The sequence below is a fragment of the Hylaeus anthracinus genome, unplaced genomic scaffold, assembly GCF_026225885.1.
Source record: "Hylaeus anthracinus isolate JK02 unplaced genomic scaffold, UHH_iyHylAnth1.0_haploid 0, whole genome shotgun sequence".
Lineage (NCBI taxonomy): Eukaryota > Metazoa > Arthropoda > Insecta > Hymenoptera > Colletidae > Hylaeus > Hylaeus anthracinus.
Window position 1 is genome coordinate 2,344,714 of NW_026533254.1, and position 25,856 is coordinate 2,370,569.

Sequence of the window (25,856 nt, forward strand, 5' to 3'; positions counted from 1 at the left end):
GAAATAAATGACCTATAGAAAAAAATTCGGCCCATCGCCGTATTTTGCACCTTCAAAAAGAATATTTTCTCCCTCTGACATTTTTTCTATCGTACAGAATAAGCGATATATTTAAGGTGGTCAAGTTAGGTGAAATACCCTGTATAATTGTTTATTTATATACTGCACAACACCCGCTAAAATAGCTTTCGACGAGTCAGACTCGTCAAAGTCTACACCGCCACATGAAATAAATAGACGACCCTGATTCGTCATTGTGCGTCAAGGGGTTCATTCATGACCACACAAAAATAGTCAAGAAATAATTTCTTGTTTGAAAGAAACAAGTAAAATAAAATTCACGCGATAGAAGGTTAAGACTACTCGCATGATACGTAGCCGCGAATAATTGATGAGATCAAGAAATCTAACAGTTAAATCGCATTTGCTTCATTTTCTATCGTGCTTTGTTTTATACTTTTCCCACAGAAGTCGTTGATTCGAGAAAATACGCGGCAATAAGAAACGAAGCAAAGGCACCGTTAATACCGAGTATCTCGTGACTGATGAAAGAAGCAATAAAAGCCGCTGTTAATATCGCTGTAAGTTGCTCTGGCTGCTTGTTTTACATTCTCCGTGCAAAAGTTCGTGGTAGCAGCCACGTCCATCCCGTAATTAGAAACAATATTTACCGTACCGAACTTCGAATGGAGAAGTATGCAAAAATTGCCAACATCCTGTTGACGCGATATCGATTACGACACGTAAAGCATTACAGCAAAATGTCAAATAATTATGAGTCAACCTATTACTTGAATAATGTGTGACAGAATGTCACAAAATTTGTTGTATCCTCTTTTTTTCTCTTTTCAAGAAAAAATTCGCTAGACCACCTGTGTTTCGAAGAATTTTAGTGAGAAAGGTACCTCAAAGGTTTGGCCAAGCCTGTGCTCATACGAGAATTGGGTAGGGAACGATCTATGTTGTATGGAAAATTTATATATTTTGTGAAACCGACAATTCTCTCATACATTAATAGTAAATATTATGTAGTTATGTATTTATCGTTCGTTTAACAGAACATGTAGAGTTTAAATTAATCTATTCATACGTTTCAACTGTAATTAATTTTGATCCTAGTTGGTAATATATGTACACACATATTCTAGTTGTTCTGTATAGCATTATGTCTGCTAAGATAAATTATTCATGATTGAATACTATAAAATATTTACAAGTTTATAATACAGTATTCAAATTACTTTTATACTTTCTTATAATAATCCAATTAATATAAAAGTTAAATGAACTAAAACGAGGTTTATAAAAATGCCGTAACGTATAACATATACATGTAGATATTTTTTACAATTAAAAAGTATACATGATTTTCAGTTGTAATGTTATTGGACTTCTTTTTCTAATCATCAGTGTAATAAATGAAAATATTAGGTTGTCCAGAAAGTTCGTGGCAATTTCTAAGAAACATTCAAAAACACGTTTGAATTTTAATATATATTTATTGAATTACATAGGTGCCATTTTGTTCCACAACCTTTTCACCCTTTAAGAGATGTATGCATGTTATTTGTTTTCAACCACTTCGATACATTCAGACCTGTACCATCTACCAAAAATCGGCATGGACTTTCCGGACAACCCATACATTTTCTTTGCCTTATTATCATAGGGAAAGAGTCACGTCGATATTATCGAGGTCTCTGTTCTATGAAGGTCGGATAATTATGAGTCAACCTATTACTTGAATAATGTGTGTCTGGATGCCACAAAAGTGACCATATGTTGTATCCTTTTTTATCTTTTTTGAAAAAAATTCACTAGACAACCTGTGTTTCCATGAATTTTAATCAGAAAGGTCCCTTAAAGGTTTGGCCAATCCTTTGGTTATACGAGAATTGGGTAAGGAAGGTCAGTTATCTGTCACGCTGACACTCGGTTCGCTGAATAACTGATAAACCAACCATATCCACCGCTGTCATTATCCACTTGCGTTTGTGTCACGTCCCTCTCCCAACTTACGCTACTTCCCTGTAGTACGTGTGCTCGTAAAAGTAAATCGCATAATCGGATAACGAGAGCTACCTCCTTGGAGATTGAATGAATAACACGCGATAACTCGATTCTCAAACTAAGCCTCTTCGACTTCCTCCTTTTCTTCCTCTTATACTTCGCCAAAGTTCACCACACCGATTACAATATAAACAAAAATATTTCTTGTAAATGATAACAGTACTTGTGAATTACTCATCTTTATTTTGTACAATACGAAATCCACGAAACAAGAAAGAGAAAACTTGTTTCAAACGTTCTAATCGATGTTGAATTCAATCCAAAGGCATTCTCTAGCTCTTCAATACAGATCTACTGGTGTTGCTATCAATGTGTTAAATTTTACACAGAACGATCATTACCAAAGTATACGAAAAGACTGCAAGTGCTTCGAGTGCTTGTTACAATAATAGAGGATTTCTTATTGCAAACATGCAAACTCAAAGTGTCATTGAAAGAGTGTCTACAAATTCTGAATCTTATAAATGGTCACTTTCATAGCATATGTACATTCAGTTCCTACCGCTATATTTGACATTTCTGCTCCTCCTTTGCGATAAGATCCTTCTTACCGTTACATGTAATGGCCATAAGCACCCTCCGAGCCATATACTATATTAGGAACTTGGATGTGAAGTGCGGGTCGGTACAGAGAATTACCCATTTGACCTCTTATCTATTTTTCACGTTTGGCTGGGTTATCGACACACAGCCCGCTACCGTTATCACTGGCTAAATATTTAAATCAATTACATTTGTCTGAAGAGAATAAGTTATTTCCGAAAATAAGTGTTTTTGATACCAAAAATTATTTGCTCTCAAAAAAAGGAAAGATTAATTAGAACACTTAATAATTTCACAGAGCGTTTCTATGGTTTTCGAAGGCCGAGAGTTCTAATCTTCCTAACAATCGTGCAATTTCGTCGCATGGACATGCTACGCTTGTGCTATTTAATTATTAATTATCTACAGGTTGTAATCGTTTTCGTTTACATAAAAGTACGGTTTATTTGGTTAAATCTCAAAGTAATATAAATTAAAATAATAATATAAATTTTAAAAATAGTACTATAAATTGTTACGATAAGCTTTCAACATTTCTTTTGTTTTAACTTAATCACATTTCATGACGTCTAACGTCCAATTAATTTAACGTGACGTATCAACGATACGACAGATATTTATAGTTACGAAAATATCTCGTACCAAATAAAAGAAGTTTGAGATTAAATTATTCCAAAAACATAATTACAATTAATTGGTGCCTTAATAATTAATATTTCACATTTTTACACTGGTAATCGTAGAATCATAATGATAGGAGTTAGAAAGTAAATAACTTCTTCATTTCATGTCTTTCAATATCAATACTTTAAATTAAATAGTAACGGAATAGTTCGGAAGAAGCTAACTTCAGAGTAAAATATTTTTGTGCACATTAATAATGATAATACTGACGATGAGTGGAGGATATTTATCTATAACTGTATTAATTGCAAATATCTCAATGTAAACCTATGCATCTCCTAAAATAAAAACTCGTAGACAAAGAAGTAGAATAAATTCTCTATCTCCTCTCAGAAGGAAAAGAGTTAATAAAACCTCTGTTTTTCATCTTCGATTATTCAATATTTATCGCTAATCTTTTATTCTTGTCATTTTGTTTTATTGTGCAAACTTGTTTTCTGATCATTTTTGTTTCCGTTTCTAATTCTGCCAAGTAACTTTGACCACGATGTGTCGAAAGGTATTGTGACGTAATCCTCTTTCCCGATTCATCCGATAGCTCGCGGACCACAGCTTGACAAACACTAGTCTGTATTATCGGCAGCATTCATTTCATCACATGTATTATACACTATAGCTTATATATTATTCATGTGATCAATTCGATTGGACGACTTTGCTTGCATTAGCTTCCCGTCTAGTAGGTAAACGATCAGGCTCGCAGCTATTTACGAATCTATCAGTTCATCCAACGCTTCGTATGATAACGTGCACAAGTATAAATAACGATAGCTGGATGACAGCTACAAACACAGATACGTTAACCACTAACAAGAGCTGATCAGTCATAAATTTGCTTAAAAACACCTCGCACCGCTGCGGCTCCATCCGTCAGAGAATTTTTATTTAGTAGCGCCATGTCTTCATTATCTCCTACCAATAAGAAGTACACGACTCGTTCGCCAGAGCGCATCGAAGAGTCCGAAACGTTCGCAGACGGTTGCCATACTTTCGGTTGTCGATCATCCGCCGCTTCGACCACCGCCATTTTTCCATCTCGAGTATCCAAATTCAATAACCGCACCTATGGTGAGTACACTAATTTTCACTCTAACTACCACTTCGGAAATACTAGCAGGGACCACTCGTCACAAATCAGAACACAAACACGTTCCATCACTCTTGCCTGGCGAACCTCGAACCAATCTAGAAATGGATAGTATCGCGGGAAAATAGGCTCGACGAGTGATAAAATAGCAAAGCCAGAGTTCGATACTACAAAGTAGACTAGTGTGAGAAGTATAGAAAGTAAACGTGACAGAAATTTTCGTTTCTTCGGCTTTTTTCTTTGTTTAATATCTCTTTCGGTTCCCCAAACACTAAACAGAAGGCTCACACGATCATAAAATGACACATGGTATCGCTTTCGCGGTGCAGGAGTCTTAAAATCCATTTAAGTATATTGGATCATTGCATTGTTTACAAGGCCTGCACCGACCTTTGTTTGTAAAGATTGGTAAGTAACGAATCCACTATTCAAGGAACTCGAGTGCTTCCACTAGTCACACAAGATTAATTTGACGTGTAGCGTCTATCGAATATTAATATTTTAACGACTGCACCGAGGCCACTGGTCACAACTAGCAAATCCCACAGTTGCACAATGTCACAGTGTCTTAATCTTTCAATTCCACAATTTTACAATGCCCAGGGAACATGAAATCGTTCTTTAAGGTAGCAACGAAATCGATGACCTCAAAGTTGACAAACTTCTGGATAGTATCACCGAAAAGCAGACTCGTAGAACAATGACAGAATCGTATGCAAAGATTAAAGTTTAATACCATAGAGTAGATTACTAAAGGTAGTATACTATAACGGTCTAGCAAACTTGTCAATGATCTTCGTTCCCTCGGTTTTACTCTTTTTTTTTAATATTCACAGTCTCGGTTCTGGTACACTGAATAGAGGCCCGATGGAATGACACACGATATTCCATGCTTTCGCGGTGCAAGAGTCTCGAAATCCATTTAAGTATATTGGATCACCTCGATTCGAATCACCGTCCGCGGGAGGTCTGGGTTAGGTCTCGCTTAAAAATCCAATATTCCTCCGATCGGTTTTCGTTAAGGCAGTCGATCTCGTTAATGTCGCATCCATTCATGTTCTTGATGAGAAAAAGGTGCTCGCCCTACCTGCCCTCTGGCCCGTTACAGCCTCCCATGTCATCAGACACGGTCTCCTCGTTGGCACCTTGGATTTTACGACCAATCTAACTTTCCGTTCGTTCGTTCGCGAACAAGTTACGAGTTTGCAACATCGATTGCGAATATGTACACACGGTACGGTGCACGGTATTATCACACCCTGAGCTACGTACGTGGCGTCGTATCAATGTTTCTGGGCTGGTATGCTCGCGTCTGCATTTGTGTAAATTGAACCGTTGCGTTTTATTACAAACTCATCAAAATAATAGCAGTAATAGAAACTTTGTTTGTGATACACATATGTACAGTGAGTAACTTTAATTAAAACTATACAGGGTATACCCGTTAAATTATATCATCATTTTTTAGGTATTCCCGGCAGTGCAATTAAAAAATGTTTTAGACAAAAGTTTATCAGATCTTGATAAGCTACATGTTCGCATATGTCTGATTCTGAAAACATGCTTTTTACGTAAAAATCTAAAGGTCACTTCGACTTTCTTAAATGGCACCATCTGTTTTGGACGTCATAGAGTCGATGCTGATGTCGAGACGAATTCAATGGTGTATTATACTACGACGCGACATTGAAATGACCTTGAACTCGAAAATTTTGTGGGAACGTAATTTTAATGACAAATTATTTCTTACAAAGTAAGTCAGGTTACATCAGATGGTAATTAAAATGCCACGCCAAACATTGACACTAATTATGGCGACAACGAAAACTTTAATACAAAGAGCGGAGCTCTGTATCGTAGAAGATGAATCGCAATTCGAACGTCTGATGTAACCTGATTTATTTTGTAAGAAATAATTTTTATTAAACCATTCTAAAAAGTCAAGGTGACCTTTACATTTTTACGTAAAAGGCATTTTTTCAGGTTTGGAAATATGCGAACATATAACTCACCAAGAACCGATAAAATTTTGTCTAAAACATTTTTTAATTGCACTACCAGGAATACCTAATAAATGGTGGCATAATTTAACGGGTAAACTCTGTATAGATATATAGTTAATTTATAAAGGAAATTATATACAGAGATATGATTAATTTATGAATTAAAATTACATATACAGAAACAATTCATTCCGTCCAAACACTCGTAACTCGTTCTTTTTGCTAGACATGATTACTTTACCAATTCCAACCAAAAACTAAATTCATGAAACGAGCAAAATACAATCCTATTGTTCAAATTGTAAGTATGCCATTATTTTCATGGCTGAGGAATTTTCATTTCTTCTTTGTAACTTCCTTATACTAAATCATTCAAAGTTCCGTAAAAATGTACAACTTCTGTCTCGTAAAAGGCACCAAAAACGTATTTCGAATTGAAATATCGCTTCAGAGTGCAAAGATATTCCAGGAAAAGAGAGAGAGTGCCGATACTTTCTGGAACCACCGTATTTCATTGTGTGTAATGACTGCCACGCGCTGCAATGAAATTTCACGATAAACATGGATTAAATAATTAAGTGGATTTTGCGTACTAATGTGAAACTAGTCCAAACTGTTTAGCAAAGTAACCTATATATTGCAGCGTCGAGACGCAGTCTAACCGAGTTAGCAATTATGATCAATTACAGTTTATTAACTCCTTTGTAAGCACCGTCCGAAACGAATTCTCATCCGGTCACAATTCAAAGTAAATACACAAGCCTATCAGCCAGTACACATACCATTCCCTTCAAACCTTCAAGCTTAATTAAAACGAATTGCTGTACCTTGAGAAACGAAAAAAATCATCTATTCAACACCTTATCCAACTATAAATCAGGAGGAAAACGCACATATGAGAAAATAACAATTACAATACATGTTTTGCATATCGTCGACTGAGTTAAATATATAAAATTTAACACGTTACAGTATCACAATTCTAAAAAGTCACAGCTTCGCAATCTAAAAATCTTCCAAACTCACGATCTCAAAATCTTATGATCCCACAATCTAACAATTCCACGATTCCCAAAGTCCCACAATTTCACAAAACCACGTTCACGCCATCTTACAATCCCACAATTTAACTATGTTATGAAATTTTACATATTGCAATATCACAATTCTACAAGTTCACAGTTTCACAATCTCATAATCTTCCAAACTCGCGATCTCGCAATCCTATGATTCCACAATCTAACAATTCCACGATTCCCAAAATCCCACAATCTCACAAAACAACGTTCACATTATCCCTCCATCCCACAATTTAACTATCTCACAATCCCATCATCCCGCAATTTCCCATTCCTCCAATGTCGCGATTTCTTCATTATCACAATTGTACCTTTCTACAATCTCTCAATCCTACAATTTCACAAATTCGTAATTCCATGTCATTGAAACTTAAACTCTATAAAAAGCTCACCTAAGAAATACCAGTTGTTTACAAGAACGTGAAAATAAAGAACGTAGAGCACCAATGTCAAAATAAAATATAATCGCAAAATTCTACAAGACTACAAAATTCCTTGCCTCAATTGTGGAATCAACGCAATCTCCAATATTTCCAAAACGAAAAAAAGTCTTGTATTCAACATTTAATCCAACGAGAAATCATGTGGAACATGCGCATACGCGAAAATAACCATTAATACACGTGTTTTGCGAAACGTCAACAGAGATGGGGAACAAGAAAAATGAGTGAAAAAGACGCCGCAAACTGGTAATGAGAAAAAGACTTCTAATGCGGCTGTACCTATACTCTCGAGACTCGTGTACCGTTCAATAGATTTTTTCCATCGTCGAGCAATTCGGCATCGTCGTCTACACCCCTTTTAAAAATATTTCCTGCTTGGCAACTATCCTGGAATGTCGATACATGAATCGTCTTACGGTTCTCACAAGATTGCCTGCCAGGCTGGCATAATAATCGTTCTGTTTCCTGCGTTACTCACATGAGATGGGTATCGACTCACTGTTGACGTATCACCATCGCGATCGCTAAAAGTTTAACTCGACTTGTACGAATCTGAATCTTCAAAGATACAGAGTTAATTTAATATTCGAACACTTTACTACTTTTCTCTTTGTCGGTTTGTAACTTTGTCTGCGATGAGAGATAAAAATAATTAAGGTATACAGGGTGGATCGGAAATTGTAGCATATCCGGGCAGGTTGTAATTCTGGCGAGAAAATTAGAAAAAATGTTGGTACTTTCACACCTGAATGCGTGCAGGTTCATTAACCCTTAAATGGACAATGTTGTTTTTAAACAACATACTAAACATCACAGATAAAATTGACCTTCTTTTATTTTTTTGTAATTTTGACAACTAGTTCTTATTTCTGAACGAATTTTAAAAAGTATAGTAAATTCATGTCTAGATTTTTTTACTTATTTTTCCTAGACAGTAACACATGTCTATTACACAAATATATTTCTTTTAAACGTGAAACAAAAATCGTCCATTTAAGGGTTAATCAGTAACGCAAGTTTACTCTTCAGGAACTTGTACATGCGGTAGAAACGAATATGTCGATTGTATTTTTCTTTCCTTACATATTTAACGTCGCACCAACGACGTTTGGTTATTAGCGATTGTGTTCTATGTGGTTATCCTTATTGTTAGATGTTGGTCCAAATATGTACATCATTAAGTAGCTGGATTATTTTGTATAAATTGTGTATTGATTCATGCTTTTACATTGCTCATATATTGCCAAATATTTTACATATTTGATATGAGAGCTTTTATTATTATTATAGGAGTTTCATAAGATTATTATACTCATACCGTATCAAGTATTGTACATAATATTAGGGTGAATCAAAGGTTTATTTCAATTTTCCCTCGTTCTTCCCGTGTACTTTTTCACCGAATATTTGAAGTAAATAAAAGTATTTAAATTATTTTATGTCATATATAGCATTTTGTAACTCTTGAATTGCTTTTCCATATTGGATATTAAGTAATATCGAATAATTGTGTATTTCTGGATCTATCAAATTAGATAAATCATGAACAAAGTTTAAATTTGTGTCGTTCCCATTATTACTTGAAACAAGACTCCAAAATCCATACGACACGACGGTCAGGTAATTTCGTATTCAGTACTTGAGGGCTTACTCGTGACTAATCATCGTGTTGATACCATATAATCGTTTGAACACTTAACGATACTTTCACTTCTTCATTTTTGTAATTTTTAGTTTTTAGGAAACGGAAATCCTCGACTTCATTCTCGAAAAAATCGATATCGATGTTTGTTCGATTACGCGAGCGCGAGAGATTGAATACCATTTATGTATTCGACTATCAGTTGTTTGTCGAATATGGGGATTCATATTCTTCCACGAATATCTAGGACAAATAGAAGTTAGTTTGAACGCATTATCTGTTTAACAATGCAAATAAGCTCTAGCTTCGGTGGAGCCCACGACTGCGTCAAATTAGCATATTATGTTGTCGCATAAACGACGAATAGGCATACGCAGGACAATGACTGTCTCTTCCAAGAACCATTGGTATCTGCGTTGAAGAAGTGTGTCACAATTGCACCTTTCTAGTCAATTACTCGTGGAGGATTCACTGTTTGCCTACAGCTTTGCGATAGAATCATGGATGATCTATGTGGCAAAGAAAATTTATATAATTTTGTGAAACACGCACAATTCTCTGATACGTTAATGGTAAATATTATGTAGTTATGTATTTATTATTTGTTTAACAGAACAAGTGTAGAATAAATTAATCTATTTATACGTTTCAACTGTAATTAATTTTGATCCTAGTTGGTAATATACATATGTACATACATATTCTTGTTGTTCTGTATAGCATTATATCTGCTAACGTAAATTATTCATGATTGAATACTATAAAATATTTACAAGTTTATAATACAATTAAATAAAAAAAATTAATTAAATAATAATATTCAAATTACTGTTATACTTTCTTATAATAAACCCAGTAATGTAAAGGTTAAATGAACTAAAACGAGATTAATAAAAATGCAGTAACATGGAATATATTCGCGTAGATATTTTTTATAATTAGAAAATATGCATGATTTTTAGTTAGAATATTATTGGACTTTTTTTTCTTATCATGTGTGATAAGGCTAACGACTCGATTTAATCTAAAGCTTAAAAGTAAATACCGTATGAAATATAACCACTCTAAACTTTGAATTTCAATGCATTTATTATAATAAGACGTAAATCTAAATTAAAACAATTGTATAGTCTGATATATGTAAGTACATTTTTAATTCATGTTACTTCTATTTTTCCAGTTTTCACTTTGCATTAAATATGTATACGAAAAGTAGTTCTGAAAAAATCGCGATAAAGTTTAAGCTGTAGTATGTGTGTAACTCTGAGACGCAGATAGATATGCAGCTATAAAGTCGTTATATCGTCGAAATTCGACCTGGGACTTTTATAGCTACGTTTATTTATGCAACAACAAAAAAATCGATTTCTATTTCCATTTTACTCGAGTCTCCTCCTCTAAATCGTATAGCTTTTATTCCTATATATGTTTGACGATTTACAAATGTCGCGGAATTTAAAATGAAACCTCTTAACACATTCGCGACCGCAGACGTGAATTCACGTCACTTCAAATTCTATTCCTGGTGATGAAAAAGTTATGTAAATCTTTTTATCTTATACACTACATATTTACAACATTGATATTTCAAAAAATATTTTGCAATTTTTATCTTCGCTCTAACGATACAAACTCGCCATGTCCAGCTTCAGAATTTTATTATTTCCGTCGGTACTCGGTATTAGAAAGGTGAAATTCGCTGATTGCGAATGTGTTAGTGGAATATTATAGATTGTAATAATGGAACGTGTAGATTGTATCATAGAAATGGTTATTCGTATCTTTGAAATACTCGAAAGGCGCGGCACACGGACCAATTACACGTGGTCGAGCAGTATACCTTTCTTAATGCTGTGCTCCAGTTTATCTCGCATGTGGCACGCATCAGTCATGAAACGCGTCTCGTTCAACAATGAAGTGACCAGTGTCGCGAGATGCGGTTGTACCTTTGCGTTTTCGTCGATTAATTGCAAAGTTAAATTTTGAGGACACGGATAATTGAACGAAGTATTCTCAGCTGTATCTCTATCATTTAGTGGCAAGCACAAGCAGGAATCGCCTAAACTCTTTCTCCGAAGCCGTGAGTATTCAAATTTCTTTTTGGTTTCACGTGCGAATCAATGGAATTGTTTTGTAAAATAAGGAGAACCAATGTTTATCGTTATTTTTGAGACGTGGATGTAATTCATCTTGAGACCAATTATTTATTAAAATCAAAATTCCACATTTCCACGTTTGGGTACGTAAAAAGTATAATATTTATTTTTCTCAAGCAAACATCATGTTAAGATAGAAATTTTCATCGTAATTGGGAATTTTAATGAATTTGTTAATTTGAAGAATTTTTATGACAATTATTATGTCTACCGGAAAGTTCTGTCCGTTCCTGTTACAAGTTTCAATGAGTATGCCAATATTCGTTAAAAATGATATACAAAGTACAATCACGCTGGCAAGATGTCATAAATAATGATAAAAATTATATTATTCAATAAAATTTATTCAAGGTATGAGAAATTCATTATTTTGTTTTATTCTAAAAACGGACAAAACTTTCCGGTAGACCTAATATATAAGACTAGTGGCTATAGAAATTATATCCTAGTAAACGATTGCATTCTAATAAATTTAATGCAAATAAAATTCTTAACCTTCAATGAAACAGTTATTGCTTGTGCAAATTAAACCATACAAATTGAGTTTTATGCCGATGCCATTTTATCATCACTATTTTATATATTTCCTTATTTTATTACTTCTTCTTCTTTTTGCATAAACGTCGTATATGTATATAGTTTAATTTAATAAGAATAAAACATAAACATACATGTAATTAATTTATCATTCAAATATACATATGAAATGAATTTCGTGCATAGAATAAGTAGCTATGAACAGTGTTGTATTTTGTTTGTAATTAATGCAACTACTGTAAATTTGAAAATTATTCAAATGAAGGAATTGAAATGTTCTAAAAAATAAAGCTTGCATTGACACTGGGAAATATTGATCCTTGTTATATTTCTCTCGCAATATGTGCATGTTTTACTTAAATCATGTAAATTAACATTTCTCGTAGAGACAAAATTAATTAATTAATTAATTAACAGTATAATTAAGAAAAAATTGAAAACAGAAACGAAGCAATAGAATGCATTAAATATATTGCTAACCTTCGTAATTAACTCATCAATTCAGTTTAGTAATTAAAATATATAAAATATGAAAATTGAAACCATAAAAAGGAACTATATAACTTTATGCGCTGAACTTATCGTTAACTGCGCTGATGTTCTTCGAACAGTTTTCACTAATCGTTTATTATTATCGATTATTATTATCATAGTAAAATATAATTGAGACAAGTACGGTTACCAAATAGAGTCACATAATATTGAAAAAAAGAAACACGTTCAGTGCTTTACGCGACGACAAGTTGAAAACTACATATATATTTAACGGAATCCATTTCTCGAAAACTGAAACGTATCGAAATTAATGGCGCCGTAACTATGAAGATATATTATATATCTATGTGACTCTATAAATTAGAAAAGAATGTTCAATGGTTTTGATTATTTGCCTCTATATCGCGTGCATTCGTTTCTATCGATTTTATCATTTAACGAGCAAAAATTGAACCGTAGAGTGTGCGATTATAAGTGGCACTGTATATTTTTATACGATTTCTCTTATCTAGTTTTTCTTATCCTAATAAAGTTTCAAACATTTTATTAACCGAATTAATATCTATTCCACAATTTGTTTTCTAATCTTTCCGATAAATTTAATCCTAATGTCTACAGCGTAAAAGCTTACGGTTACCGAAACGTAATTAAATTCCTCCTAATCGAAGTGTGATTAACGTCTTCAGGCATAGCGTTACAAAGTTGTGCGCTTTCAAGCATAGAAACATTATTATCATTTGAACAACATATAAGATTGCGAATAAATACTCATAATTTAATTTTCTAACACCCATAACGACACTGCAACCCAATCACAAAAAAGTGATCTAGTACAGACAAGGATCGCTAATGCAACATAAACATACCGAAACATAAATGATGTAATTGACACTAGTCTTATGTAAACAAAATTGATTAGTTTAAAAATTATGAATTTTGTCCCGAACGTCCATGAACTCGTCACACTCCGCATTGCGCCGAATTAACACGTTGACTGCCAGACTAATACTCTTGAAAATTTCTGCGGTGATTAAATATTGTTCACAGATTATTGGAAATTACATAATCAAACATTTATCGTGATAATTATTATGGTAACTTCATCGAAATTCAAGTATTTCATTCAATTTTCTTTGGTACTTAACCCTTTGCACTCGGAGCCATTTTGTTACAGAATGTACAAACAGGAATCATGTCGTATTACATAATGTAACTTATAAAGCCTGTAATTTACTGTAATGATGTACCGATAGCGATACGCTTAATGATACCGTAATGAGCTTTTCGAAAGCTACAAAATGATATATAACACTTGCTTATAAGGTAATTTGAATGACTTCAAAAAATTGCACATAGTGAAACAACGTAAAAAACGCACGAACATTTTGTTCACCCTAATAGTATCCAAATTTGGTAAAAGAAATTGTAGCATTATCTAATTATCTCTATAGTTTTTTATCATTACTAATGTGATATTTAAAAAAAAAATCAATTCGGTAATGCAACATAAACATATCGAAACATAAATGATACAATTAATATTAATAGATTCGCAACTTCTATTAGATATTTATTTCTATTAAGGAAGTGTCCACATACTTCTGGACGAGGGTGTATATTTTAATACATGTACCATGTTTTTATTTGATTTTTCGTGATATTTGAATAGAAACCTTCAAGAAATCATACACATAAGTTTCTCCTGTGTAATCACTAATAAAGTTTGCCTGTACTTACGATGTCTCCCCAGAAGAGACATCCGAGTGCAAAGGATTAATATCGATAATTAATATTTTTATTTCTTCAGTGAAAAGCACTGTCCTCATATGTGAGTGACGTCAACGTGTTAAGAAATTATATAATCAGAAGAGAGTCCCCGTAATAGTCTTCGACGTTTTCCTGTATCAATTGTTTCCGCCTTGTCCCAGTTCTTGGAATCACCCTGTACATACATGTGAACACAAGTGCATCGTACATCGGAGAACGATAATTCATACGAGGACAGCGATTATGCGCGACTTCAGCTCATTTCGTTTCTACTTCTACCACGAAGGTTCATTGGCATTGATCGTTGGTTTCACTGTAGCCTCATAAGGTACATAACGTACGTCGGACACTGATTCCCCCGTGCAACATCGCGTCGAAAGGAATACCGTGTGAAAGTTAACGAACAACACGACTGATTGAAATTCGCAACCGTCGCTCGTCGGAGTGCAAATCGTGTGTACACACTCGTGGAACGAACGGGACCAGTTGACGAAAACCTCGTTGCACGGGGTATGTAAAAATAGCTGCTGAAAATTCGGACGCTTTGGAACCGGTTATTCGGAAGCGCATAAGTTGAGAAAACGCACGGATCTTCTGAGGTACGAGCATTTTCGATCCACCGTTTAAACGTGCCCAGTGATTCGTGGAATATTTTGCGACGAACAATCAATGTTTTTCGTATGCTGACATTTGCTCGAATATAACTTACCTCATGTAGGGATTATTTTTAACACGCATCTGGACGGTCGACTGTGATAGACGGGGCGGTATTGCTTGAACTTCTTTGTACTGGGTGTACTTGAATTATTAGACTGCGGATTTTTATACATTTATAGGAAATTTGAGTGTGCAAGAAATTACAAAATGTATTGAAGGTAGAATTTATTGCAGAGTAGAATAAATTCTTATTTAGGTTAAAATTGTATAGGTACGCTTGCAAAGATTTTGTTTTGCCTAAAGATCCGCAGTCTATTAATTACACGTGGTAATTGATAGTCTGGCTTCGAGACGAGTTTTCGCGTCTTTTCCTTTAAACGCGTCGCGTTGGACTGTTGCAATTGCAACTGTTTCAATAACTAGAAATTTTCAAGGAATTTTTGAGGGAAGGGATAGTGTAAACTTTTTAATGCGATGACTGCCACGTCACCCATGTATAGATGATAGGATTTTTCACTAGAAATTAACAAAATTTATTTCACAGATACGATGTTAAAGAAAATAAATCGGGATAAGATTCGTGAATTCTGATGAGGTTGAAATAATGAATACTGTAAAAAATATTAAGTTTTGTAGTTTCCAATCAACTCACAACAAAATTGCAGTGTCATACAAAAATTTACAAAAGTTAGCAGTCTTGTTTTGGTAGTCAGCGTGTCAATATGCGATTATCAGTGATTTTCAAATGTTTAGAAAATGAAAACTTAGTATTCTTCGTAAGGTGAAATTAGTTACATATTCTAACACATTATAAAAGTTAGTATTTTTCCTTTAGTGCATAAAACTTGAAACGTACACCATGTTTTTAATTTAAAACATCAAGTATGGCATATTTGAACGATTTATACTGTGTTATGAATTTATTTTTAAACATGTTCATATGCAAATCTCAATAAACCATGTGTGCGTCATCCATAGTCAAAATGTTAATTACATTTATTAATTAATTCAACCTCTGAATATGCATCTATGAATATGTGCCTGAACCTAATAACCATTACGTTGATAAGAAGGAAAATAAGGCAAATTAAGAATTGAGAAGAATATATGAGGAGAATTAAATAAATTGTACTATTTACAATCACTGCAAACAGCGCAAAATTAAGGAAATATTTTACCCGTAATCAATATATCTACACCTATACTAATATTAACATATAAAAAGCTTTTCTTCCGTCTTGATTTACAAATTTTGAGATTTCAAATTAAACACGTATTTTTATCAAAACAAAACAACCTATGTTACTCAGAGATAGTGTAGTTTTCTATTACCGAAAAAATTCTTAAAATCGATTCGGTAGTTCCGGAGATTACCTACTCCATAGAAGCAAATTTTACCTCTTTATATGCACATCTATACTAATATTAACATATAAAGAGGTAAAGTTTGTTACTAATAGAGCTGTCGGAAAGACCGAACATTCAAGCGGCTTTCAAGCCGAGTCAAACACGATATAATATCGATTAATTTTAATTATTAACAAGACAAGCGTAGAATTGGAAAAAGATTTTTCTGATGTGTAACAGCGTGGTCTGTAGAATTTATATTACACGAATAATTATAGAAAAATCTTTTTCCAAATCTACGCTTGTCTTGTTAATAATTAAAATTAATCGATATTATATCGTGTTTGGTACCATTTTCATCAGTATAACATCAGGAATTCAGTAGTGCAATTTATTTCTTTAATTTTTATAAAAAACAACAAAAAGTGAACATATCGTGACAAACATTTCACACTTTAATGCTCGGCCCCTTTGAGGTCCGTCGTGGGTTAAAGTCGGCACACGTGCGCTTTGGATGTTTCAACCCTTGGTTTATGGCTTTCAGTAATCACCCGATTTCACTTCATATGCATCGTATTATTACGGGAGTGACGCCGATGGATTCCTTACGTTTTTCTGATGAAAACGCTACTAAACACTACGTAAATCGGACTATTTTTAACGAAGATAGACAAAAAGCGTGCAAATCATTTTTTTCCTTATAATTTCTTTCTAAATAATTCGAATTGTATCGTGTCTGGTACCATTTTCATCGGGATAACATAAGGAATCGATTGGTAATACATCCGTTAAGATCCGATAAGAAATACGGAAAATGATCGTCGACCTTCTTTGGGTCTAGCTTGCTACGTCCTTTTTATGATACCATTGTTGCCCGGCGGCGGATTAACATGTGTACTCGGAAAAGCTTGAAACCATTCGAGTTGCCCGGTTCTTTCGGGCCGCTTAGTTTTTTCGGACCGCTCGATTCTATTCGGGTAGCTTGAAAAATTCAAGTTACTTGGTTTCTTTCGTGTAGCTTGAAAGATTCAAGTACTCGACTCGGCTCGGAAATCGGATCCCGGTTTGACTCGGCTTGAAAGCCGCTTGAATGTTCGGTCTTTCCGACAGCTCTATTAGTAACAAACTTTACCTCTTTATACAGTATGTTAATATTAGTATAGATGTACATATAAAGAGGTAAAATTTGCTTCTATGGAGTGGGTAATCTCCGGAACTACTGAATCGATTTTAAGAATTTTTTCAGTAATAGAAAACTACACTATCCCTGAGTGACATAGTTACAACTATGTTTTATTTCGATAAGAATACGTTCTCAATTTGAAATCTCAAAATTTGTAAATCAAGTCGGGAGAAAAGCTTTGTTTGGCTACTTCATCAAATAGTTGGTCAGCGTACATGAAAATAATGTAGTATAAACATATTGGTTATCAATAGATCTAAAAAAAGTCAGCGACACGATGTACCTAGCTTTAATATTTAAAGCACAATAACGTTTTTTATGTTAAAAATGGATTGAAAATTATAAGGTGAACTTTAAGGGTATTTATTAGGTGTAATGTATTAATTTTTATAAAAAGGAATCATTTTGTCATCTGAGAAATTTCATGAAGAAATTTAATATTATATTATATTATAATAATATTTGCTCTTCACAGCATGTTATTTGATCGCATAGTTTAAGAGAATGAAAAATGAAAAATGAAAATAATTCACAAAGTAATGAATTATAGGTCATTCATCACACGACCGACTTCACCGTTAACATTTACATATAAACATTTACCTCTACCCTAACCCAGTTAAATGCGTTCATCTATTACGACATACCTAACTACATACTTACACAAACACAGCAGCAATTATTCCACGTACGTGAATAAGAATAGTATTCCATGCGGGTGAAACCGAGGGCGCAGCAAGTACCTTATAAGTACAGTAAACATTTGGAACTATTAGAGTGCAGTTGCTCGTCGTTCTTGCATTTTCCAATCTGTCTTTTCTTATCTTCTTTCAATCAAATTTCTCATTCAACATCCTATACATATACACACATCTAAACGTAATGATTTGCAAATAAAATTGATAAAATCAATGATAATATGCCAGCAATGTCAATCTATTCATGTGTCTAACACTAAGTGCAATTACATTAACATGTTCTCTAATATGACAGATTAACTGACACTTTAACTGCAGCCAATATCACAAAATTCTGTGATTGAGTAAACGAAGTGGACTGAACACTTATAGCTGACACCAATGCATTAATTAAACGATATCGGTTCATTAAATTTCATGCATGAGAAAATATGTGCCTCTAGTGGAATGTATTAATAGTATTCGGTCATACTATTTCCCTTTAAATCTTCAAAAGGGATTAAGAAACATTTACGCAGGTTGTGTTTAATCGAAAATAATCGCTATCGGGAAATTATTTATTCGAATAGAAATATTATTTGTATAATCGGCAAGAAGTAATTTAAACGCTGCCAATTACATTCGATATTGAAAATTATAACGTTAATAACGTTCTCATTAAACGTTATTTGCAAGAACGAGTATACCTTTGGTTGTAATTATTTTTATTTACATTTATTCCCGAATACTTTTGCTTACCGTTATAAATTAACGATTAACAAACATTTACTTAACATCGAGCTATTTGATCCCTCGAAATAACGATATTTGAGCCTGGGAGAACGAAAATGGTGTTTGTAAACGTGGCTGTTGAATTGCGTTTTTAATTGCTGTAAATATAAACTTCGATAAGCATTTGTACACTGTGTGGCATGTGTGACTTATGTGAAATTTGTTTTCAAAGAACGTTTCTTTCGTATTGGTCATCTTGATTAGTTTTCTTCGTATAAGGTATGTTAATTAATACTTTTTTAGACAATTGTGATAGCAATTAAGGTAAAAAATTATTTTTCCTTCAACAAAAAAAAAATTACTAACAGGTACTAACAGTTGTTTTCCGCTTTCCCTTTTTTCCCTGCGTATTTCAATTCTTGTGCATATTGTGAAAAGAAGTTTACCAATTTATATGAAATATATATTACTGCTGGTCATTGGCTTTAAAAGTTAGTTTATTATGAGAAGAAAAGAAATAAATATTAGTAATCACTAGTTAGGGGATTTTAGGATATGTGATGAATGCAAATATGGAAAATATATGCTTGGTGATTGTTTTTAAAAGTTAGTTTATGATAACAAAAGAAGAAATAAATGTTGGTAATCACTAGTTAGGGGATTTTATCATATGTGATGAATGCAAATATGGGAAATTGTATGCTTGGTGTATACAGAACATTTATGCAGAATGAAATATTAATATAACAATATGAATTTGTAAAATGTATTCTGTATAAGATTTCCATTCTAAGGCACACCGTGAATGGATAAAATGCGTGATCTAATAATCCCCGTTAAAAACACAAGCCACTATTTATCTATTTCTACGAATGTTTAATTACCGTCACATTTCTTCATCTTCAGGAAGTGAATAATTCATAGGATTCAATTAAATTGCAAACTCCCATTTAACACTACCACTACTGTTTCGTAATAAATCTTAATCCATTATCTGAACATTCCCTTACACGAACCATACTGTACCCCAATTAATTCAGGTCATCGAGATTCTTGAAATTGCAAAGGTGACTGCTTGTACACATAATAGAATGTAGATCCAATTCAGAACAAATGGTACAGCCTAACGCAAACACGTATTCGATTATCTTTGTTAAACGTTTTATCATCGCGCCTAGGTTTATCCTCGGTAAATGGTTGGAATAAACGTAACACGAATTTATACAATTAGCAAAATTGAAAAGAAAACAGGAGAAAAGAGAAAGAAATTATTTTGTCGAATAATTAGTAACATCGAAATTGTTGGATAGATGCCGAAGAAGGAGTTCTTAACTTTGTTAGTTCGAGAATCCAACTTATTCTAGAAGGAACAAGGTACATTTTCCTTTATGACTGATAATTGCAACACGAGTTTCACGACCGAAGGTCTTAACTAAAGTAGGAAACAAGGCCACTGACATTATAAAATGATCTTGATACGATAGCTTTACGTAAACTGACCTCGCAAAAAGATGGCATCGAAATTGTTAACGAATGTCAAAGAAAAAATTCCTAACTTTCCTAATTAATTGGTTTAGTGATATACATAGATCAAATAGATAACGCACGATAAATAAAAAGGAGATCGTTTAATTACGATTTTATACAATGTTCTGTAGCTATCGCAGTATATCAAGGCACGCAAACATAATCCAAAATGTATTTGAAATTGTGTAATACAGGGTGTCCCAGAATTAGTGTCAAAACCGGAAATGGGGGGTAGCTGAGACGATTCTGAACCACAATTTCCTTTGCACAAATGTCGGATGGTTCTTCGTTTTTGAATTATTAACGAAAAACCATCGACCAATCACAGCGCCCAAGTAGCGCGCGCTCAGTCGCGAGTATCTTGGTTCGAGCGCGTGCTACTTGGGCGCTGTGATTGGTCGATGGTTTTTCATTAATAATTCAAAAAAGAAGCACCATCCGACATTTGTGCAAAGGAAATTGTGGTTCAGAATCGTCTCAGCTACCTCCCATTTCCGTTTCTTACGCTAATTCTGAGACACCCTGTATATTACAATTTTAAGGCAAAGGAAAACCATAATGCTTTTTAAAGGACGTATAAAATATGTTGATACCACTATACTTCAAAAGGTAGAATAGCCCTTAGAGGCTGTAGTGTAATGTAAGAGATACTGCAAACAGTATTATAACTATGGAGTAACGAAAAGAAGAAGGCTGAGAGCGATAGTGAGAAGCGTATAATGAAAAAGAAAGCGTCAGTGTAATGACTATGGCTGTGTAGTTGAAAAACTTAAATAAATACAGGATACAGGAGGGCAGAATATATATTTTTGCTTATGATTGTTAATTATAAGGTCGTAAGACAGAAGGTCGTAATCACTATAGAAAGCAAGGCCGTGGGCTGTCACATAGTTACGTGTGAACTCTTATGACATTTGCCGTCGTTAATGACTGTCAATCGGGTAAAGCTATCAGTTTGTGAGAGCTCTTAGAATTGGCCTTACGCCGAGCAGCAACGGAAATCTGTGATAGCCGCGCGATAAGTCATCACGCATGCTTCGCCGAGATTACAACGTTTTTCCATCTTAATACCTCGTATGCAGCGAGAACTTCCGGTACGTGTTCTACAGTACAGTGCTCAAGCAACAGTAAAAATCTCTTCTTTCGCCATGCAACGATGTAAATATTTTTATACTCTTTTTCTTACTAATTACACATTTTAACGGTCTCATGTTGCATTAAACAACAATTTCTGTAAACTTCTGATTTATTGAATGTTCGTATTATCCCTGCAACTTTCTTTAATCTAATGTCCCCATTCATGATTATTAATTAAAATAATGTAAATTACTTCGCTAAGATAAGTAAAAATTTTTAAATATTAAATTTTAAACTTATTTCTCCTTTAGAGTTAACATAGCGAAGTATTCATGATAAGAGTAGGTCATATGTAAGGCAGTAAACTCATTATATCGTTGTATTTTTCTCTTGTCATAGATATAGACTTATTCCAGTCAAACAAAAATTATTAAACTGTCATTAATAACCAAAGGTTGATGCGACGTTAAATATGTAATTGAAAAAAAAAAACAAAAAAAAAATATTAAAATAATTTTGTGATAACATTTTATAGCCAAAATTCTCTTGTTTACTTTATGAAAAAATTGTATTCCATTGAATAAATGATTACAAGTATGAAGGAAAGGTATCTATATCTTACTTGAATTACCGTTACTCATTTTTTTTTTTAAGTGGACTTATTCTATTTTCAAATGTAACAGCTCATATATTATATACTGTGAGCAAAGGAAAACTATAATGTTTTTGAATGTATATTTCATTTTCTTTGTAAATTCTTTTATTGTTACCTTTAAGACTTAATCATACATACATTCTTACATTTTTCTTTTGAACTAAAAATGGGGCAGAAATCTATTGCAACAACAGACAACGAATAAAACCAACTTAATATAACTTAGGTAATACATAATAATATTTACATTTCTCGTGTTTCTAGTGTTTAAAACAATATAATAATTTACATTTGCGCAAGATAGAATTTTGTAAAAAGAAATCAAAATAAGATAACGAAATTAATCCAAGAATTAAACGAATTTACAAGAGTTTTAGTTCTATTCTATAATACCTCTCGAAAGTCTACGATTATTCTTTGCTATCAATCTTCTCCACTGACAATGTAAAGCCAGAGTATTTACATTACAGATATTTTGTAACGCTTGGATAATTGAATAGTACAAAATATATATAATATATTAATATAAAAATAGTACATACTTATTATTTTTATCTATACTCATTGGACCTTACGTAATTTTACTTTACTCAAAACATATTCTTTTCTTTTCAATAACAGTTACAAATACAGTTTGGATTATATTTCAGTGCCCTGATATACTGTGACAGCTACAGATCATTGTATACAATCGTAATTAAACAATCTCCTTTTATTTAACATTCGTTATCCACTTGATATATTACGTGAATTCTCGCTATTTTTGACTTATCAGTGAAACTACCATTTTTCTATGTCGTAGAAAACATAAAATGTAAGAAATAGATATAGGAGGAAAAAAGAAATACTGAAAAAACCACAGTGCACAACGTATACTGCATCAAAGGAGAAAGTTTGTCCAGGTTAGCTAGTCAATTTTATGGTGTTCCACTTCATAGAGTAGAACGACATTATTCGATGAAAAAGTTCTAAAATGTTGACGACTTGTTTATTGGATACACAGCCAACCTTAGTTGTAACAACCGCTAGGGGACTGAGAACTTCCCACTTTGTAATCGTTGCTCACTCTATTGACCATAAGTTAAATATACCTCTTGTTTTTTTTTTTCGTTTTCAAAACTCAGCTCAAAAATATATTCGGAGAACTGAATTATTATTTTAAAAAAATAGTGGGATCAAACAACTAAATATTATTTGTATTAATATACTTATGTAAACCATAATGAAATACACTTTAATATTAAACACAATTTTACTATACACTTATGAACATATTAATTAATTATGTCATAATAAATAATAAACACAATTTTAATTAGATTTATTATTAATAGAACGTGGATGTACATCTATTTATGGTAACTAGAAATATGAGAAAATATGAGAAAACATATCAGAATGATACTAAATAGAAATTTTATGCAAAAGTTATATTTAGAGAGGTGCACAGCGCTCATGTTTTAGGATCAATCCTAAATGGAATAGTTAGCCGTCCTGTTTCTGGTAGGACAGTTTGTATACTCATATTTGTTTAATGGCAACTAAATAATTACAATATTAATGATGCAGAACTTGACAAATCAGTGGATAGATTTCCTAATCGTAGCACGGCGTTCACTTTCACGTTTCAATCGGCTAGGCACTACCTTGGGAAATATAATTTGATCTAGTCTCAGTAGTTCAATATCCGCAGGTGGACAAGTGTCTATTCGGTACATACAATTTCCAATATCCCAATTAGAAGAACGTTGGATATACAACCTGGTGCAGTTTTGAAAAATGTTTTATTAAGTGCGGGCTTCGTGAACCTCTTAAATAAAAAAAAAGATACATTCGGGATTATTAAGTATTCTCAAATTTGTGCAGTCGTGTGAAGAAAATGAGTTTCATAATATAATATGCGTATCCATTATAGTTTAACTTTTTCTTTCTTTGTCTTATGTTTAGAGCAAAGAGAGATATATTCTCAGTTTGCCTTAATTTATCTGTTTTAGTTCACGTAAATTTCTATTTGATTATCAAACACTTTAAACCGTTAAGTGCAAAATACATGTTGAATATTTCTAAAGAGAGCCTAGAAAAAGAGGTTTGATGTGGGCAAACAAAATAAGATACTAACATAATACAATTATCAAGTAATACTTAACAAAAAAAGAAAAAAGATACTGTTAAAAATGTTTGCTTAAACTTATAAATTGGATCATTTCTGCTTCATTTTTATTTTATCTTCCAAATTGAAATTATTTCTTGATCACTTGTACGTTCATGAATTAATCACTCCAACCAAACGATAAGTGATTGATCTCGCAGAGCTGTTAGAAATTATAATGATAATTGTATCCCATACTTTTTGGAGTGTGGCATTTTCTCTGAAATCACTAGAAGTTTTGTGTACTATAGGATTTTGTTTTAAATACATCCGTTTCTTTTATTTTAAATGAAATTACACATGATTACAATTAAACATGAAAGATAACAAAATAACCAACAGTTGTATTTTGTCATTAAAACTCAAGATTCTAAAGTCTCCTCTGAAAAACCCTTTATATCACATATTATTGGGTTGCCTGGAAAGTCCATGTCGATTTTTGGTAGATTGTACAGGTCTGAATATATCGAAATGGTTGAAAACAAATAACATGTATACATTCCTTAAAAGGTGCAAAGGTTGTGAAAAAAAAATGGTACCTATATAATTCAATAAATATTAGGTCTACCGGGAAGTTCTGTCCGTTTTTAGAATACAACAAAATAATAAATTTTTCACACCTCGAATAAGTTTGATTGAATAATATAACTTTTATCATTATTTATGGCATCGTGCTAGCGTGATAGTAATTTGTATATCATTTTTAATAAATATACTCACACTTGTTGAAACTTGTTGCAACCGGATCGGACAGAACTTTCCAGTAGACCTAATATATATCGAAATTCAAGTGTGCCTTTGAATGTTTCTTAAAAATTGACACGAACTTTCTGGACAACCCAATCCTAACCAATTAATATTTTCAGTAGAATAATCATATTACGTCTTTCCTTCTAGATAATTCGTCCACGGTGGTCTAAGTGGGCAAAATAGCCGAACCAACACCGAGATACTTCTAAAAAGAAATGCACACAAGCTCCCAAGAACAGCTGTGAATTAAGTAAAAAGTAAATGTAATGCATTCTCCGTACACGAAGCATCCGTCCAGTCGCTATTCGTGTGAATAATTCCATCCAATAATTCAGTTTCCCGTGGGCACCAGAACAGACCAGTCCACGCGTCCACGCGATCACGATACTTCCAACTGTTCATTCTAATCGTCTCGTCTTATCGGCCGCTCCACTAAACGGTCAATTGACTTGGGTAATTACCTAAACTCAGAAGCGAGTTTAGAGCAACGAAAGATCCCCCTATAAAATCATTCTAACATTACCTAAGCCAAGGAACAGATAGGAGTCGATCGTAACAGGATGGCATGATCTTGAAACCTTGAAGAAGAAACTTAT

At 33.2% G+C, this 25,856-nt stretch overlaps 1 protein-coding gene and 1 long non-coding RNA gene across 3 annotated transcripts in view; one reads left to right on the plus strand and one right to left on the minus strand.

The window, feature by feature from the left end:
• The window catches only part of LOC128889488 (aminopeptidase N), a 79,351-nt gene that overhangs the window by 39,320 nt on the left and 14,175 nt on the right, over nucleotides 1-25,856 (minus strand). The window contains exon 1 of one of the 2 annotated variants that reach the window (XM_054147199.1): nucleotides 15,216-15,235. The exons of the other annotated variant lie outside the window; for it this stretch is intronic. Coding sequence (XP_054003174.1) covers nucleotides 15,216-15,220 — 5 coding nt within the window. The 5' untranslated portion in view covers nucleotides 15,221-15,235. Of the gene's footprint in view, nucleotides 1-15,215; nucleotides 15,236-25,856 lie in introns of those variants that run through there. 2 annotated transcript variants of the gene reach the window in all.
• On the plus strand, nucleotides 1,376-25,855 carry LOC128894613 (uncharacterized). The gene is made up of 2 exons (XR_008461609.1): nucleotides 1,376-4,365; nucleotides 25,408-25,855. It is a non-coding gene; the product is annotated as an uncharacterized LOC128894613 (long non-coding RNA).